This window comes from Rhincodon typus, chromosome 1 (genome assembly GCF_021869965.1).
Source record: "Rhincodon typus isolate 14 chromosome 1, sRhiTyp1.1, whole genome shotgun sequence".
Classification (NCBI taxonomy): Eukaryota; Metazoa; Chordata; class Chondrichthyes; order Orectolobiformes; family Rhincodontidae; genus Rhincodon; species Rhincodon typus.
Genome location: NC_063332.1, coordinates 176,111,912 through 176,131,636, shown reverse-complemented (window position 1 = coordinate 176,131,636; position 19,725 = coordinate 176,111,912). Strand labels below are relative to the sequence as shown.

Below are 19,725 nucleotides of genomic sequence, written 5' to 3'. Positions count from 1 at the left end.
AGGGCTAGGCTCGAAACGTCAGCCTTCCTGCTCCTCTGATGCTGCTTGGCCTGCTGTGTTCATCCAGCTCTACACCTTGTTGTCTCAGATTCTCCAGCAACTGCAGTTCCTACTATCTCTGATAACATTTTCTCCCTGTTGACTTGTGTCTGAATACTTCTATCAAATCTCCCCTTAGCCTTCCTTTCTCCAAGGAGAACAGTCCCAGCTTCTCTAATCTGTTTTCAGTTCAGACCTGAAATTCCTCAGTTCTGGAATCATTCTCGTAAACTTCTTTTGCACACTCCAATGCCTATGCTTCCCTCCTAAAGTGCTGTGTCTATAACTGGATACAGTGCTCCAACTGAGGTCCAACCAGTGTCTTGTATAACCTCCTTTTGTACTATTAGGGGCGAACAATGTAGATTAGTAATGAATAACGACACAGAAGACTGTGCAGGAGCAGAGTGATCTGAGAGCTGGTTTATTGAGAGTGATTCACAAAGCATGTGGCATCTTGGGATTGATGTTAAAAAGACATCAAGTGCAAACCAGTGAGGCCATGTTGGACTTTATCGAACTCTGGTTAGACCCCAGATAGAATAGTGCACCCAGTTTTAGTCTCCACACTTTAGAAAGGACATGAGGATTTGAGAGTGTGTGTAAAAGGAGACCTACTGGAATGGTACAGGGGATGGGGGATTTTAGCTACAAGGTCAGATTGGTGTTCTCTTTGAAGCATAAGCGATTGAGGGGAGGTTTGATCAAGGTATAAAAAATTAAGTTTGGATAGGGTAGACAAGGAAACCTTCTACATGTTAGACTATGGGACACTGCCTTAGGGTTTTGAGAATGTGTTGCAGGGGATCAGGTGAGAGAGAGTTATTGTTAGGGAGTGAGTGGTAACAGCCTGTATTGTTGGAGAGGGTGGGGCTGGAATTTGAGACAGTTGACAGTTTCAAAAGGACATTGAATGGGGCCTGGAAGGAAATAAACTTGCAGGGTTATGGGGGTGGTGGGGGGGAGGCGGGGAACTGCTGCATGGAGAGCCACCAGGCACAGGATGTGCTGAATGGCCTCCTGTTGTACTATAACTGAGTCTCTGACTTCATTCTGAGACAGAGGTGCACTGTTCTCTGAGGGCCTGAACAAGATTTGTCCTTCCAACAGTTTTAATAACAGATGGTCTGGTCATCGTCACGTTGCTGTTTGTGGGAACTTGCTGTGCACTGATTGGCTGCAGCACTTCCTACAATACAGCTGTGACTACGTTTCACTAGTATCTGATTGGCTGAAAAGTGTGTTGGGGTATCCTGAGTTCATGAAAGGCATCATTAGAAATGCAACTTTTTACCTTTAATGGGCAACTAAAATAAACAGATATTCCAAACAGTACCTGTTACTGCACAAAGAGCGTGTTTTGTGATTGAAGCATTGAGGTAGATGATCAGATCTGATCTAGAAACGTGCAGTGTAGTTGAAGGGCTGAATGGCTTCTACCTGTGACATTGTTCCAAGATTGTGAGGAAGCTTTAGCTTTACCAGAAGCCTTTGACTCAAGTTTTATTATCTCAAGGACCAGTGAATTGTCATTCCTGCCCACACTTTCACCCCATATGTTCCTCTCCAGGCACACTCAAAGGCTACACCATGACACTCTGTATGTGCAATTATATTATCAGGGAATGACATTTATCCCTTCCAGGCTGCTCTGTAATTCAATTAGACCATTGTTATAAAGTCATGCAGCACAGAAACAGACCCTTTTGGTCCAACTTGTCCATGCTGACCAGACATCCCAAACTGACCTAGTCCCATTTGCCAGCATTTGGTCCATATCCCTCTTAAACCCTTCCTTTTCATATACCCACCCTGATGTTTTTTAAATGTAATCGTACCAGGCTCCAATACTTCCTTTGGCAGCTCAATCCATACACACGCCACCCTCTGCGTGAAAAAGTTACCCCTCAGGTCCCTTTTAAATCTTTCCCCTCTCACCTTAAACCTATGCCATCTAGTTTTGGACTTAGCCACCCAAGGAAAAAGACCTCGGCTATTCACCCAATCCATGCCCCTCATGATTTTATAAACCTTTTATAAGGTGACCCTTCAGCCTCTGATGTTCCAGGAAGAACCTAGCCCCAGCCTATTCAGCCTCTCCCTGTAGCTCAAACCTTCCAGTCCCGGTAACATACTTGTAAATCTTTTCTGCATCCTCTCAAGTTTAACAACATCTTTCCTATATCAGGGAGACCAGAATTGAGTGCAGTATTGTAATAGTGGCCTCATCAATGTCCTGTACAGCCACAACATGACCTCCCAACTCCTAAACTCAATGCACTGACCAGTAAAGGCAAGCATACCAAACACTGCCTCCACCGCCCTGTCTACCCATTGATCTGTGATCAGAATTCTATCCATTAGTGAACAGAAATCTTCCCAATATTAATGATTGATACACCATTAACTGTCAATTATGGAAGAGATTTCTAACCCTCTGTCACCATCTGCAGGAATAAACATTGTTTAATTTTACTGGGAAGAGCATATGCTGTAAACTAATACCCCAGGCTGTGGGCGTTCGCAAAGACCAGGAACTCTATCACGAGTGCTGGTGCTGAGACTCTGGCTATGAGCTGGAGCATGACATTGAGATACAAAAGCCAGCATTCCATTCACCTGTTTGAGCTTTGCATACCTGTCCATGGCAATATAATATCTAATACCTGGATCCCAAAGGCTCTTTGCATCTACACTCTTTCTATTTCCTAAGCATTTGGAAAGCTCTTGCATACACTCAGTGTCTGAAGGTGCTGATATGATCTACAATATACCTCATGGGCCAGTCTGTTCCCTATTAGCTGGTCTGCTTTCCTTTTGGAAAGGCTTCTTTCCTATGGAGTGTATCATTTGTAATCTTCAGTGGCTCACAGTCTTCACTCATGGCTCTGAAAAACCCTCTCCATCATGAAAACCCTCTCCATGATGAAAGCCCTCCCTGTCACTGTAACCTCCTCCAGCCCCCTACACCCCCTCCCTGTCACTGTAACCTCCTCCAGCCCCTACTCCCCCTCCCTGTCTCTGTAACCTCCTCCAGCCCCTACTCCCCCTCCCTGTCTCTGTAATCCCCTTCTCCAGCCCCTCCCTATCCCAATTATAATTCCAACCCCCCCCATCAGCAGCCGTACTTTGATCTGCTAACACTGTGAATTCCCTCCTTTGTCACCAGTTGATAATTGCTACCTTTGTCCTTACAGTAAAAGGGTAATGTGAAATAACAACTAGCTTGTATGCGAGCTTTAATTACTTTCACTTTAGGTATTTATTTTCATTTATGTCTTAAACAAGTTGCATTTCACAATTTTCTCTGGAAATATTTCAGTTCCCTGGAAAAACATGTTGTATTTTGCCTTACACTGCTGCCCTCTCCTGAGATATCCGCCTTGGCCGTGAGCCAATGATGTTCATCTCGAGCAATAATCTACTCCACAGCTTTCTGAAAATACCACCAATCCAAGGGCTCCATTCACCTACCCCTCTCGATGATCATGTGGTGAACTGGAATAAATCATCATTACTTCGACCTGAACATCTCTCTGAAATCTGTCATTCTCCAAAGAGCTGTGTCTGAAGCAGGGATAGGTTTGACATTTCTCCAAATGATCAGACTGTCTGACATTGTCAACTCTCCCTGTGTCGAGTTTTGAATAGTTTTGTTCAGGGTAGTTGATACGTTTGTTTATGATATGTTCAGGCTCCATGTCAGCCACCGCTCACCCGTCTCTTCATCTCACCTTATTGCTATATTCTTTACTCCTGTGTCTTTATTCAATCCTCCCGTAACTATATCCATACTGTTCACCTGGACCTCTCCCTGTGGGAGCAAATTGCACATTCTCCCCCTTCCTCAGGAAAAGTGTCCTCTCCTGATTTTCCAAGTGGATTACCATCCTTATTCAACGGCCCCTTGTTTTGAACTCCTTTCAAGAGGAATCCTAATCTCTGTGTCTGCCGTAATAAACCCCTTCGTAACTTTAAAGACCACTATCAGATGCTTTAACCTGTTCTTAGCTTAGCAATAAGAGTCCCAGCCTGTTTATTCTCCCATCAAAATTGGGATCCTTTTTTCTGGTGCCATCGTTGTAAATCTTTTTGTACACTTACTCCAGTGGCTCTGTATCCTTCTTGAATATGAAGCAAAGAGCTATTGACCGTGATCTGGTCTTTATTGGAGATTTGTGGGTGATGAGTTGAATTGGCTGGACATTGCGTATCTGGTTCAGATGAACACCAACAGCATGAAGGCTGAAGTGGACTTTTCGGAGTCATCACCTTCCCATGTGTCAGGAGAATGGAAGGCATTGGCAAACAATCCCTGACTCAATGAGCAGACAGTCTACACAGTGCAGCACTGACTGGAATGTTTGCCCTTCGAAGCAAACATGACAGTACCCATCGTAACATAGAAAATAGGAGCAGGCCTTTCAGCCCATTCATTATAATTATAGTTGATCATCCAACTCAGTCCCCAGCTCCTGCTTTCTCCCCAGGCTGGTTGATCCTCATCATTTGGGATGTTTGGTTAAAGTCAAGTTGCCAGAGACTGACTGGACAGTAGGGCTGCTGTCTCATTAGAGAGAGATGACTAGGGGTGACTTAACCTGAGGGTCACCATACCTCAGGCAACAGGAGAGATTGAGAAGGAGAGTGGTAATCTCAGGCAGTGTGGGAAGTGGGAATCACTCTGCATTACAAACCAGCGGTCCAGCCAACTGAGCTAACTGTCCCCCAGTGTTTGCTTAAAACCTGAAGTACAATGTTATGACTCGTCATTTGGACAAAAGCCATTTTTAGAAACAAGGTAAAGGTTTTAAGCTGAGTGTGTGATGGTCCTGTGAAGGATGAACAGAACATGCCTCTCTAATCTACTTCAATTCTGTTAGAGTTGATGATGTTTAACTTGATGCATTTGTGGTTTTGATCTTAATACATTAACTCTTGATGTGATATCTGTCTGTCCAATAGGCAAAATAAAATATTCAGAACGGGTATATGACGCGTGCATGGATGCTTTTGACTGCCTCCCTTTGGCGGCTCTGATGAATCAGCAGTTCCTGTGTGTTCATGGTGGTCTGTCTCCTGAGGTTAACACCTTAGATGATATTAAAAAAGTAAGTGCAACCATAACTGCCATGTTAGTTTTGTCAGTTTAGTTACTTATTTTTGATTTCATCATTTTAACTTCCTTGAACTGGCTGCTGCACATCTTTAACAAACTGGAACCACTAAAGCAGAGCTGTCCAAGATTCATGTAGCAGGTATACAGAGTGTTCAGCAATAAGTATTCACAGTTTGATCCAGCTCCTTCTGAAGACAGAGCCTGCAGGTACTCGGAATTTCTGAGCTTCGAACGGTCCTACCACTATGTTCCTGTGGGGGTTTAATTCTGTCTGTAACTGGCTCAGTGATCTGACAGTTAGTTCATGTCTCAGTCCTGATGATTGATTGGCACCACCTCAGCTCTCAGGAATGATAGCTGTCATTGGGGTCAAGTTGTGTTGGCTGCAATTAGAGTCATCATCATCGTGGTCCATTCTCCCCTTTCTAATCGAAAAGGCCAACCCACAACATTTGGTTTGTTGCCAATTGCTGAAGTGCTTCAGCTTTTAATGTTACTGAGAGCTGCTTCAGTGTTAGAAAGAACAACTTGAATTTATATAGTGCCTATCACAACCCTCGAGGACAGCCAAAAGCCGGTGAAACGTTAGTCCCTGTTGTAATGTAATAAATGCAGCTGCCAGCATGTACTCAGCAAGATCCCACAAACTGCCCTGCGATAATGACCAAATAATCTGCTTTGTAATTTTGATTGAAGGATAAATGTTGACCATACAATCGCTGTTGGTTCTTTGGCATCTAACTGATTGATGAGCCTATGTTTATTGCCTTACCTGAAAGATGGTACCTTCACCACTACTGCAGTTCCTCAGCTCAGTGCCAGGAGTGCCCACCTGGATATTGTGCTCAATGTCTGGAGTGGGACTTGAACCCATAATGTCCTGACTCTGAATCTGAGCGTGCATACTGTTGGTTGAGCCACAGCTATGAGGTTAGTGTTCCACAAAAGTGATGCTGAGAACTAAGGTTACTCCTGGGGAAGTGAAGGGAGTTTGCCTTTGATCTCCTTGTGTTATAACTTGGAGCTCCCTTCATGGGTTACAGGCATTGCCAAGAGAGAATTCGTATGGACTGCCCTCTGGCCAGTTAATCATTCCACCTCCCTCATACACTGGAGGAGAGGCTCTGGAACATGTCAGGCACCTCCCGAACCTCAGCAGCCTCCTTTGTCAAAAGGCGATACAGATGAGGAGTTGGCCCGAGGACCACCTGCACCAGCTCAGCCTTTTACCTACTGCAGCGGTGATGACACAGACTTTCATGTGACCTGGTGTAAAGGTAACTCACTGTAGTCTTACCAGATCATGGGGTTGTTCTCCCAGGAGAGAGAGAGGGACGAGTGGTGGTGAGTTTAACCTGAGGATCACCGTGCCAGCAGAGTCTAGGAAGGAGAGTCCTTCATGGGAACCTCGGACAGTTTGGGAGTTGATTGTACAGGGCACTTGTCATCACCCTCCTCCTGTACTGCAGTGACAGTGTATTGCTAATGTTTAAACAACACATATGAGTGCAAGAGAAAGTCTGTCAGCAGGTCCGATGTCTCTACTGTGTTCTGTGGATTCAGTGGGAGGATCATTGAACAGATGCTAGCATCCTCCTTGAAGCAAGCTGCACAAACATTCAGGCAAAACTGCCACTGGACCCGCTGTGATGGGCAAGACTCCGTGATCAGAAGCTGTGCAGGGCCCTCAACCCCAGGTTGTGTTTACTGCCCCTCGAATGGCCAGTATTCTAGGGTAGAGAAAGAAAACATTGCAAAGACTCTCTGAAACCTTCCTTGAAACACAGCAGCATCAATGTTAACCAAAATGGCACATCGAGCTCCCTTGTGCTGAGAGGCTTGGTGCCTTAATGATGAGACAGAGTGAGGAAGAGATCTCTTTGCCCTGGGGTTGTCCTGTGTGCCCCTAATCCTGAGGGTTGAGAATCAGCCTCTTCAGTTACATGAAGATCCAAGGCAGATACTGGCAACTGGGAGCAGATGTCATCTTTGGATTGAGGGATGACAGATGTCAGATAGATTGCAGCTGGATAGATTATTAAATAACTGAGTGATGGACCTTGGGAAGGATTTAGTTCCCAACTTGAACTTAGTTAGAGAATGACTGATATGGTTGCAGTGGTGGGACCATTACTTGTTTCTCTCTGTTAAGTTGGGAGGGGCTTCCAATCTGGGGGTGATCAGAGATGTGGATGGTAGACAGAATGTGGCCTCTGAAAGCTGTCTTTCTGAACTTGACTCAACCCCCTCCAACACCCCTTTCCCTGTGGACCCCGCCCCTCAGAAGACAAGGACAGCAATGTAAAGAGCTTCTCACTCTGGATGCCCTACTGAGGATTTGGACTTGGACTTGACCAGTGAGTATTGCTATTCTGCCCTGATTGCTTGGCATTGCCTGGCACCCAGTGTGCCAGTGTTGAGGGTGTGATAGTGTGAGCTACTCCCCTTCACTCACCCCTCCACTCCGAATGAGATTGTTGAGTATCTCATCAGCGAGCATAGACTATTTGTCATCACCTCACGTACTCTTTCCCCAGCATTTGGTTAAAAAACACCAAAAATCATGCCCAGAGTTTCAGGAGGTTATGGGCGAGTTTACAAGTCAGGAACGTTTGACTTGAGTCAGTGACCCCACAAGGCACATTTATGTCTGTTTGGCACATTTAACTCAGGACAGTATCACACACATCACAATCTGACCAAATCTGACACCCAACCAAAGGAAATGAAACTAGGAGGGGTGTCTAAAAGAGAGGTCAGAGATTAGGAAAAAAGTGGGTGAGCCAGAGAGAAGTTTTGAGAGAGCTGCTTTCACAGATAATTAAACTGCCAAAGATCAGAAACCCAGGCCATGCTTGGTGTGAAATACAGCTAGCTTTTCCCCAACTGTGCCACATGTTTGCTGTGCGTCAGTACCTCGGTAGGATGTGGGTTTGTGTTTGTGATGCTCGTGTGGTATCCCAGTTTGTAGATAAGCAATGAAGAGGTGTCAGTGATCAAAGTCTAGTTACTTCCCTCAGCAGCGGGATAAACGCACAAGTTGATGTGGGTTGCTTTCAAATTGGGTCAGGAGCCCAACTTAAAAAGTAAATCACGTTTTGTTTTAAGCATTAGGTCAGAGGGTTTGGATGAAGGAGGCAGTTAGAGTTTACTGCATACCTGGGATGACGCTGAAAGAAAAGCCAAAAGCCAAAAGCAGTCTCCCATTTGGGGGGGCACCAACGTGTAGAAGCGTCAAAGATTTTTTTTTAAAAAACCAAGCACCGGAGATTGGGTACAAGATAGAATTGCTAGAACAGCCTGATGATTGCAGGAATCTCTGTATATTGGAGAGAAAGAGAGAGCAAAGGAAGAGGAGTGAAAAAGATGGATTAAAAAAAAACAAAATATAAAGCAAAAAATTAGATGTGATGTTTTAAAAATTCATCCACACAATGAGGGTGTCTCAGCATTTGCTGTGCAGCCCTAATTTCCCTGGAGACGGTGGTGGTAGGACTCCTTCCTGAACAAGTGTAGTCCGCGTACATTTATCTTAAAAGACTGAAAGCAGTAGAGAGAGAACCTGAAGCTTTCTGATTGTCACATTTACTGGAAGTGTAACTGCCAAGTCAAAACAAAACTTTGAAGCAAATGTTTGCAGCCAGTAATGTTGGCTTTGTTTGTTTTATAATGAGCTATGCAAGATCTGTCAAGTCGAAAGGTAGTATTTGTTGGTCCCTGTGGATATCTCAAGGAGCTCCTCACCTATTTCCCCATCCCAGCTTCATTTTTGTGAGCTTCTCAAAGTAAGAAAAATGGAGGATTTTGTTTCTGTGCCTGTTCATCTTATTTTCTCATTTACTGGTTAGTAATAATTCTTTGTCAGACTTACAATCTGCAAAACTATCAATATTTATGAGTTTGCTTTACTTTAAGACTTATTGAAGCTCTTTAATGCAACACAGCATATGAATTACTAAATGTGTGCAGCTAGTTAACCATGTTGGTGACTTACCATAGATGTTTCTTTGAAGTAACGCATTAAAAACCCTGTTGACTCTTGGAGGTAGACTGAATAAACAGAAGCTTATTTAATGTCCTGTAGTTCAGTTTAATAAAAGATGCAGTGTACTTGCTTTAATCTTATCCTAAACACTCAGAATTGGACAGGAACAAAATTAATTAGGCATTTTTATTTGGAGTGTGCACATGCATGCACGTGTGTGTGAGACTTTATAAAGCTGCCAGTTCTCCTGTTTTTTTTAACCATATTTAACTCCTATTTAAAATACTTCCCTCACCTGAAATGATTGTGAATTCTGATTATAAACAGCAGACATTCTTGGTAGAAGGGTTAAGGCACAGTATGATATGTGGAGGTTGTTGTTTTACTCATGACCTGCTCCTGTAAACCCCCTTTATAATGTTCTCCTATAACTGGAAAATTGGTCAGTGAGGAGCACTCGGAAACAATGAAGGAGGTTTGGATTGGGCTGTTTCCTTTAGAAGTTTAGCACGTGTCTGAAAGTGTTTGAGTGTCTTTTAAATGGGTTAAAGAACCAACATCCATCATTGAACATCGGACCTGATTAAGGAGTAGACAGAAAGTGAGCATTTGATTCAGATAAAATTGTGAAAAGTCTAAACATCAAGCTCTCTGTGAGAGAACCTGGAGCTCATCCATTGCAAATGGATCCCGACTCAGTTGTGCATTGCTCACACCAGGTGGAGGGGGAGAACAATTTCCATTAGTGAGGTGGGCTGTCCGGTACAAGGACTAAACGTTAATGATTGAGCCAGGTCATTCAGGGGGAAACATTCACCCACACAAAAGGGGGTCTTTGTTTTGGAGAGTTTATGGAAGACCACTGTACAATCTTGTATTCCTCTGGGAGATGGAGGAATGTTGACAAGGCAAAAGTTTAAGTGGGTGTCACTGACTGGCCCAGCATTTATTGCCCATCCCTGGTTGCCCCTTGAGAAGGTGGGGGTGAGCTGCCTCCTTGAACCACTGCAGTCCATGTGCTGTAGGTTGACCCACAATGTCCCTTGGGAGGGAATTCCAGGATTCTGACCCAGTGATACTGAAGGAACGGTGATATATTTCCAAGTCAGGATGGGGAGTGGCTGTATCTGCTGCCCTTGTCCTTCCAGATGGAAGTGGTAGGGGGTTTGGAAGGTCATAACTTTTACACTGACTTAAAGGTAAAGTTGAGACACAGACGGAATCTGCTGTGACCTGTAATTTGATTTTAATAGCTCGCCTGCTCACTATCAATGTGAAGTAAATCATGAACCTTTTTTCCTGTAACTTTGTTCTCAACCTCAGTATTTCCCAAAGTGTTTGAGAGGCAATGAAGCTTTTTTGAAATGTTGTCACTCATAATGTAGAAGATGCAGCAACCAGTTTGCACACAGCTGGATCCGACAAATATCAGTAAGATAATGACCGGATCATTTTTCTGAGCCTCTGGATAGAACTATCCTACCACAAGGGTCCCTGTTCCTATGGGGGTTTAATTCTGTCTGTAACTGACTCAGTGGTCTGACAGTTAGCTCATGTCTCAGTCCTGATGACTGGCACCACCTCAGCTCTCAGGAGTGATCGCTGTCATTGGGGTCAAGTTGTGTTGGCTGCAATTAGAGTCATCATCACGGTCCATTCTCTCCTTTCTAATCGAAAAGGCCAACCCACAACATTTGGTTTGTTGCCAATTGCTGAAGTACTTCAGCTTTTAATGTTACTGAGAGCTGCTTCAGTGTTAGAAAGAACAACTTGAATTTACATAGTGCCTATCACAACCCCCGAGGACAGCCCAAAGCACTTCACAGCCAGTGAAACACTTAGTCCCTGTTGTAATGTAATAAAATGCAGATCCTCAGACAGCACCTTCCAAACCAACGACCACTTCCATCTAGAAGGACAAGGGCATCAGACATATGGGAACACCACCACCTCCAAGTTCCCCACCAAGCCACTCACCATCCTGACTTGGAAATATATCACCATTCCTTCATTGTCACTGGATCAAAATCCTGGAATTCCCTCCCTAAGGGCATTGTGGGTCAACCCACAGCACATGGACTGCAGTGGTTCAAGAAGCTCACCACCACCTTCTCAAGGGCAACTAGGGATGGACAAGAAATGCTGGCCAGTCAGCGACACCCACATCCCACAAATGAATAAAAAAAATGCAGCTGCCAGTATGTACTCAGCAAGATCCCACGAACAACCAAGTAATAGTGGCTCCAAGAGCTGGTCAGAAGCTAGGAATCCTGTGACGAGTAACTCACCCCCCCCGACTCCCCAAAACCTGTCCACCATCTGCAAGGCACAAGTCAGGAGTGTGATGGAATACTCCTCATTTGCCTGGGTGGGTACAGCCCCAACAACACTCAAGAAGCTTGACACCATCCAGGACAAAGCAGCCGCTTGGTTGGCACTACATCCACAAGCATCCACTCCCTCCACTGCCAACGCTCAGTAGCAGCAGAGTGTACTGTCTACAAGATGCACTGCAGAAATTCACCAAAGATCCTCAGACAGCACCTTCCAAACCCAAGACCACTTCCATCTAGAAGGACAAGGGCAGCAGATACATGGGAACACCACCCCCTGCAAGTTCCCCTCCAAGCCACTCACCATCCTGACTTGGAAATATATCGCCGCTCCTTCGGTGTTGTTGGGTCACTGGAATTCCCTCCCTAAGGGCATTGTGGGTCTACCTACACCAACACTTTCTAAAAAAAAATAGGCAGTAAATGCTGCCCAGCCAGCAACGCCCATATCCTATGAATGAATAAAAGATAATCAGATCTGGTTTTAATGATAGTGGCTGATGGACAATGAGCAGAACTCCCTGTTCCTCTTTAAATGTTAATGGAATCTAATTGTAACCACTAATCCAAAAGACAACACCTCATAGACTTAGTCTGTAAAAACAGAACTCACATTTATCAGAAGGAAGAAAATCCCAGGGCCTCTTCCTCTTTCAGCCGACATTTCTGAGAACATGATAAGTTTCCAGATATTAATATTCCTGACTACTTTATGGACTCTTGAGGAGCTGAACTGTAGCCATTCTCCAAGACTCAGAACAAGCTTGGTTTTAGTCTGAACAGTTGATCTTCCATCGGTCTACGGCTGTTGCAATTTGATTTTGTCACTGAACCCTGGTGGACCATGAGGATTCACCAAATTCTGTTGATTAATTTCAGTCCCTTGGCACCAGTGGCGTTCTTTGTTGTCTTACTAAAATGCAGTCATCTCTACAGAATCTGTTGGCTTTTCTGTTGTGTCTGTGGGTGTGGGGAGATAATGTACTAACTATGGATTATTTTTCAGTTGTTCAGTATTTGTCACTTGGTTTTAAGTGATTTATTTTCTAATAAACAGATTATTTTGAGTTTATTGAAGAAAACTGTGAAAGTCTTTTATTTTGGATTCCATTACAAAAGGAATTTTAATGATTGAATACAAATATTTAGACTAGTGGTATGACTGGTTAAGTAGCTTAGTGGCTCTGACCTCAATAGGCATGAAGTGCTTCGAGAGGCTGGTCATGGCCCACATCAATTCCAGTCTCCCAACCTGCCTCAATTTCCTACAATTTGACTACCGACATAACAGATCGACAGAGGATGCCATATCCCTAGCTCTGGAACATCTGGACAACAAAGACATCTACGTCAAACTATAGCTCCACCTTCAACACCATTATCCCCTCCAGACTGATCTCAAAACTGAGACACTTTGGTCTCAGCTCCACCCTCTGCAACTGTATCCTCGGCTTTCTGACCCATAGGCCGCAGTGAGGATAGGTAACTGCACCTCCTCCACAATAACACTCAACACTGGAGTGCCTCCAGCGCCCCCCACTCCCCAAGGATGCATCCTCAGACCCCTGCTATACTCCCTGTACACGTATGACAGTGCTGCCAAATTCTGAACGAACACCATCTACAAGTTCGCTGACAACACCACCATGGTATCTAACAACGACGAGTCAAACTACAGAAGGGAGATAGAGGGCTTGGTGACATGGTGCAATGAAAACAATCTGTTTCTAAATATCAGCGAAACTAAAGGACTGATCATTGACTTCAGAAAGAAGGGAGAAGAACATGCCCCCATCTACATTAACGGAACTGAGGTTGAGAGGGTGAAGAGCATCCAGTCCCTCAGAGTGACGATAACAAACAATCTGCCCTGGACTTCCCATGTAAATGTGACGGTCACAAAGGCACAACAAACGCCTCTTCTTCCTCGGACAGCTCAGGAAATTTGCTATGTCCATAACGCCCCTCACCAACTTCTACAGATACACCATTGAAAGCATACTGTCCGGGTGCATAACGGCCTGGTATGGCAACTGCTCTGCCCAGGACCGTAAGAAACTACAGAAGGTGGTGCACAGCCCAGACCATCATGGAGGCCAACCTTCCATCCATAGACTCCATTTACACTGCTCGTTGCTGCAGAAGGGCTGTTAACATCATCAAAGACCCATCGCACCCCAGTAATGATCTCCTACAGCCTCCTCCATCAGGCAGAAGATACAGAAGCCTGAACACACACGCAAACGGGTTCAGGAGCAGCTTCTTCCTGGCCACTATCTGACTGTTGAATGGACTCTCTAGCCTCAATTAATGCTGATCTTACCAAGCGCACGCCCTGTGCAATGTAACCTGTATGCCTCTAAGGTGTTTTTTTTACCTTTGATCTGTACATCCTTTGCTTACTATGACCTGCCTGTACTGTTCGTAAACAAAGCTTTTCACTGTACTCTGGTACACGTGGCAATAAATCAATTAATCAATCATGCAGTGGGATTCGATAATCAGCGCAACCTTCCTGTGAAAACTTGAGAGAAAGAGTTTACATTTGCTGGTCAATGACCTTTTCATCAGAAGTGATTTAATTTTGTTTGTTGCTGGTTTTGTTTTTGTTGGGAAGGGAATCGGCGGTTTGTGTGGGGATGGATAGCTGCCCTGGATTGGATCACAATGCTCATTTTTGCCTCATGTCTTTAATAAAAACTTGGATTTATTTAGTGTTTTTAACACAAATGTTTCATGGGAGGGTTGTCCATGTAAGCAGCTGTTAGGTCCAAAGTGATGAATTTTAATGAGCCTCCTAAGGGAGGAGGCAGCAGAGGGGTGGTGTAGGAAGGGAATCCAGAGATCATAGCCAGACAACTAAAGGCGCAGTTACCGATGGCTAACCCGCCTACCCTATCCCTGTAACCCTACATTTCCCATGGCTAACGTACCTAACCTACTCATCCCTAAACAATACGGGCAATTTAGCATGGCCAGCCTGCACATCTTTGGACTGTGGGAGGAAACCAGAGTTCCCGGAGGAAACCCACGCAGACATGGGGAGAATGTGCAAACTCCACACAGACAGTCGCCTGAGGGCGGAATTGAACCCGGTTCCTTGGCGCTGTGAGGCAGCAGTGCTAACCATTGAGCCACCGTGTCACCCGGTTTCTTGTTTAGCACCTGGTTATGGCTGAAGTCCCATGGCTACGCCTCAACCAATCAGCATCCTTTCTTCTTGCTTTATAAGTTGTTGGTCCCTTTGAAATTTGGTTTTCTTGCATGGCTGTCCTGAAGAGTGCAAGGTGCATCTTGCTGTTTCATCAATTTTCAAGTTCCTCCCTAGATCTGCGATATATCATGATTTAATACATTTCAATTAATGTATGTAGTGACTAGGATTCTGTGCAAGCAGTGCTAATAGAAAGAGTTAATGGGGGACTTTCTTGCCTCAATTTAAAATTTGCAATGACTTTTCTGTAGTGAGTGCTGGACACTGACATACATGCTGTACTATTGATGTGTTTCAGTGTAAGGGCAAGGTCTGTTATGTGGAATTTCATTAAACTTGCTCTCGGGAAAAAATTACTCAAAGGCTGTGCTTTCTCTTCAGTACATTGAATCTCTGTTGCTGAGATATTGATTCACTCCTGTAAGTGAGAGACTGCTGGGAGCATGGAATCATGCTGCAAGACACTAAGTTCACTGCCTTGTCAATTCTTTCAAAAGATTTAAAAAATTGTTGTGTGTTTACAAAATGGCCTCTAACAGTTGCTGTCAAACCTGACTATTCTCAACATTGATGGTTTGAATTTTTTTCCCCCTTGTAGTTAGATAGATTCAAAGAACCCCCAGCTTATGGGCCCATGTGTGATCTATTGTGGTCAGACCCACTAGAAGACTTTGGAAATGAGAAGTCTCAGGAACATTTCACTCACAACACTGTCAGAGGCTGCTCGTACTTCTATAGGTAAGGACGGCGTTTCCACATTCTGTACATCCAGATCTTCATAGTTGAATATTGTTTTGTCTGCTGCTCACCCTGAAACAGCATTGATGTTCAAGCTCTTTGAGTACCGCTGTTCAGGACCAGTATAGTGGGAAGGAGAACTAAGCAGTGTCAATGATCTATCAAGATATTTCCTGATCGATCCATTCAGTGATGTTATCTCACACCTCTGGAGAAGGTGGGACTTGAATCCAGGCCTCCTAGCTCAGAGACGGGGGCATTACCACTACACCACAAAAGGCCCCTCAATGATCTGTCAACCTATTTTTCTATTCACCCTGTTCAGAGTTGTTGTTATGCACCTCTGGAGCAGGTGGGACTTGAACCCAGGCCTCCCGGTCCAGTGGTAGGGACACTGCCAGTTTGTCACGAGGTCCCTGCAATGATCTGTCGATTGTATTAGGATTAGGGCTAAACAGCTGGAGAGTATTGATTGACAGTTTCTTGAAACCATACAAGGGTCTTGTGTTGCAATGATAATGTCCTTGCCCCTAGACCTGGAGGCACAGGTTCAAGTCCCACAGTGCTCCAGAGGTGAATAATAACATCTCTGGACAGGTTGATTTGGAAAAATGGGTCCTGAAAACACATAAGGGTCTTTATGTCCCTATCTCTGTGCCAGAAGACCCAGTTCAAGTTCCACCTCAGTATGATGGACACTCAGGTGTGCCATAGCACTCCAAACAGCTTAGCAGTGGGCAGTCACAGTGGTTCCTGTGCATGGTCAGGGTGACCATCAACAGGTCCAATAGTGTCCTCACTGTCCATTCCTCTTGCACATAGCCTTTCCAGGGATGGCTGGGTATTTGTGAGATCTCCCTGTGCATTGAAGGCCAGCTGCAACTATTGGGCACAGCAGGGGCTGGAGTGCATTCTCTCTCCCCAATCTAAAGTTGTTACTTGGTTTTAATACAGTGTTTCTTTAAGAGCTAGTTCTTAACGTTTTTAACTGGTTTATTTGACTATTCAAAAGAGCCTTAGGAATATGTCTGCTGAGACACTAGGCTAGTTAGTAGTTGGGAGTAAGGAGCCGGAGAGATGAAGTGATGCATTCTGTAAACAAACAAATTGTGAAGTAGTGAATTTGTGTCTCTTTCAAACATCACCATGTGGCTTGAGATCCATTTTACAGACAGCTCCACCAGAGGGTTAGTGGGGCCAAAGCATTTGACCATCAGGAGATTTTACACTAAGTTCATCATTGTTGACACCAAAAAGATGAAGCAGTGATTTAATTGAATATTATAGTCCAGAGAAGGTTCGCTCGGCTGATTCCAGGTATGAGGGCCCGTTTAATGAGGAGTGGTTGAGTAGATTGGGCTAGTACACGTTGAGAGGTGAGTGAGAGGTGTCCTTATCGGAACATACAAGATTCACAGGCCCACTAGACAGGATAGATGTGAAAAGTTTGCTTCGTTCAGGCTCAGAGGGTTAATGTCAGAGTAAGGGGTTATCCATTTAAGATGGAGATGAGGAGGAATTTCTTCTCTGAGGGTATTGAATCTGCAGAAATCTTTACCGCAGAGGGCTGTTGAGGCTGGGTCATTAAGTATATTCAAGGCTGAGACAGATTTTTAATCAGGAAGGAAGTCGAGGCTTATGGGGAAAAGGCAGGAAAGTAGAGCTGAAGATTATCATGTTAGCCATGGTCTCATTGTGAATGTTGGAGTAGACTCAATGGGCTGAATGGCCTCCTGCTTCTGTACCATGTGGTTTTTAGGATTTTCTAAGGAATCATGAAGTTTTTTTTCCAGTTGTCAAGGAGTCTCGGCCATGAGGATGTAACCTTCACATCAGAGGCAGATTGTACAGTGGGAAAGTTGAGAAAACCATCTTCACACAAGGCATGGTCAAAGTTTAGAAGTCACTGTCACAAAAGGCAGAAGCTGGTGGTGTTTGAATAATTTTAAAACAGATTTTTTTTTGCTGTCTGATATTCCTATGGGCTACATAGGCGTGGTAGGTACTCGGAGTCCCAATATTGACCACAATCCATATCACAGAATGGGGAAATAGGTATGAAGGGCTGAATGGCCTGTACCTGTCTCTGTATCTTGCCTAGTTTAGGAAGTGAGTTCTTCATTCAGGTCAGCAAGATGTCCACAATTGGAGGTTATTACTTCATTTAAATTTATCTTTTTAAAATATTATGTTAAATTTAGAGTTGCTTTGTTCAAATTATCAAATGATTGAAATGTTTTATTGTTGAATTAGATCAGATCACCGTATACAATAACCATCCTTGACTCGAGGTCACCTCCATTGCTTCTTTGTCATCACCGGTGTGTCGAACTCCCTGCCCTGTGTGATTCGGTGTCCTTCACTTCAACATTGGAAACATGAAGACACTGCCTTTAGCCTCACCCTCTTCACTTCACTCTCCTGTCACTGTCTCATGGCAACACCAACTACTTAATTATTCATTCCTGGGAGTGAAGTGGTGATGACTCGGACAGATTTATTGGCCATTCCTAATTGCCCTTGATGAGATGTTGCAACTTTGTACAATCTCACTGTCCAGCTCTTGTTTCTTGTCAGATGATGTGCTTCCAGTCCCAGTCCAGGCCTAGAGCACAAAGTCCAGGCTGACGCTCCCAGTGTAGTGTTGACGGAGTGCTGCATTGTTAGAAGTGTAGTTATGCTGAATTAAATGTTAAGCCAACCCAAACTTGTCCTGCTGGGTAAACATAAAAGATCCCATGACGACATTTTGAAGAATGGCTAGGGAGATCTCCCTGTGTCCAATTACTGAGCTTTTCCATTGGAACTGTGCATCTGACATTTAGATCCCATACTCTGGAGTTTCCTTCTGAAGGCATTGTCTTTCTCCCTTTCCTTTTGGACTGAGTTGGAGCCAATCCTAAAACCATAAGAAATAAGAACGGGAATAGGCCATTCAGCCCCTCAAGCCTGCTCTGCCATTCAATGGGATCATGACTGATCCTTACATCCACTTTCCTGCCCTTTCCCCATTACCCTTAACTCCCTGACTGATCAAGAATCTATCTCAGCTTTAAATATCCACAAGAACTCTGCCCCACACAGCTCTTTGTGGCAAAGAGTTACAAAGAATCTAAAACCTCTGCGCGAAGAAATCCCTCCTCATCTCAGTCTTAAATTAGAGCCCCTTTACTCTGAGGCCATGACCTCTGATCCTAGACTTTCCCATGAGGGGCAACATAATGAGAACTTTATACTCTCCTTAACTTCCTTGGTTATCTGTGTTTGGTTTAACCCTCTTTGAGAATCTTTCCTCCTTTCTAGGATGTTTGTATGTACAATCAGTTCGTTTGTGGTGATGTCTCTATGAAGGGGCTGCAGCAAGTTTCTGTGAGAATACAAGTTGTACTTTCTTCAAATTATTTTATTCTGATGATAAAAGCTGAATTTTGAAGAGTAATTTGTAAATTATGACTTCTGGGTTAGTATCGAACTGGGGTTTTCAGGCTGCAGAGCCGTTTGATGTACATGTAGGAGAGAGAAAGTGACAGAATCTGTCAAAACAAGCAGGAGAGAATTAAAAACAACACATGGAAATACTTTGTCATGACCCGCAGCTGTAATGAAAATGTATAATGATGTCATGAAAAATGTATGAAAGTGTAATTTCTTTGAGAATTCAATTTAAAACAAAACATTGAAACAAAACTGCTCATAAAGTAAATGTTTTATTTTTGAGACAGCAAGGTGCAGAGCTGGATGAACACAGCAGGCCAAGCAGCATCAGAGGAGCAGGAAGGCTGACGTTTCGGGCCTAGACCCTCCTTCAGAAATGGGGGAGGGGAAGGGGGTTCTGAAATAAATAGGGAGAGAGTGGGAGGCGGATAGAAGATGGACAGAGGAGAAGATAGGTGGAGAGGAAACAGACAGGTCGAAGAGGCGGGGATGGAGCCAGTAAAGGTGAGTGTAGGTGGGGAGTTAGGTCAGTCCAGGGAGGACGGACAGGTCAAGGAGGTGGGATGAGATTAGTAGGTAGGAAATGGGGGTGGGGCTTGAGGTGGGAGGAGGGGATAGATGGGAGGAAGAACAGGTTAGGGAGGCGGGGACGAGCTGGACTGGTTTTGGGATGCGGTAGGGGGAGGGGAGATTTTGAAGCTTGTGAAATCCACATTGATACCATTGGGCTGCAGGGTTCCCAAGCGGAATATGAGTTGCTGTTCCTGCAACCTTCGGGTGGCATCATTGTGGCACTGCAGGAGGCCCAGGATGGACATGTCATCTGAGGAATGGGAGGGGGAGTTGAAATGGTTCGCGATTG

The 19,725-nt window shown here is 44.4% G+C and overlaps 1 protein-coding gene across 1 annotated transcript in view; it reads left to right on the top strand.

The window, feature by feature from the left end:
• The window catches only part of LOC109916628 (protein phosphatase 3 catalytic subunit alpha-like), a 286,452-nt gene that overhangs the window by 177,674 nt on the left and 89,053 nt on the right, over positions 1-19,725 (top strand). The window contains exons 5-6 of the mRNA XM_048613193.1: positions 5,005-5,150; positions 15,289-15,428. Coding sequence (XP_048469150.1) covers positions 5,005-5,150; positions 15,289-15,428 — 286 coding nt within the window. The remainder of the gene's footprint in view (positions 1-5,004; positions 5,151-15,288; positions 15,429-19,725) is intronic.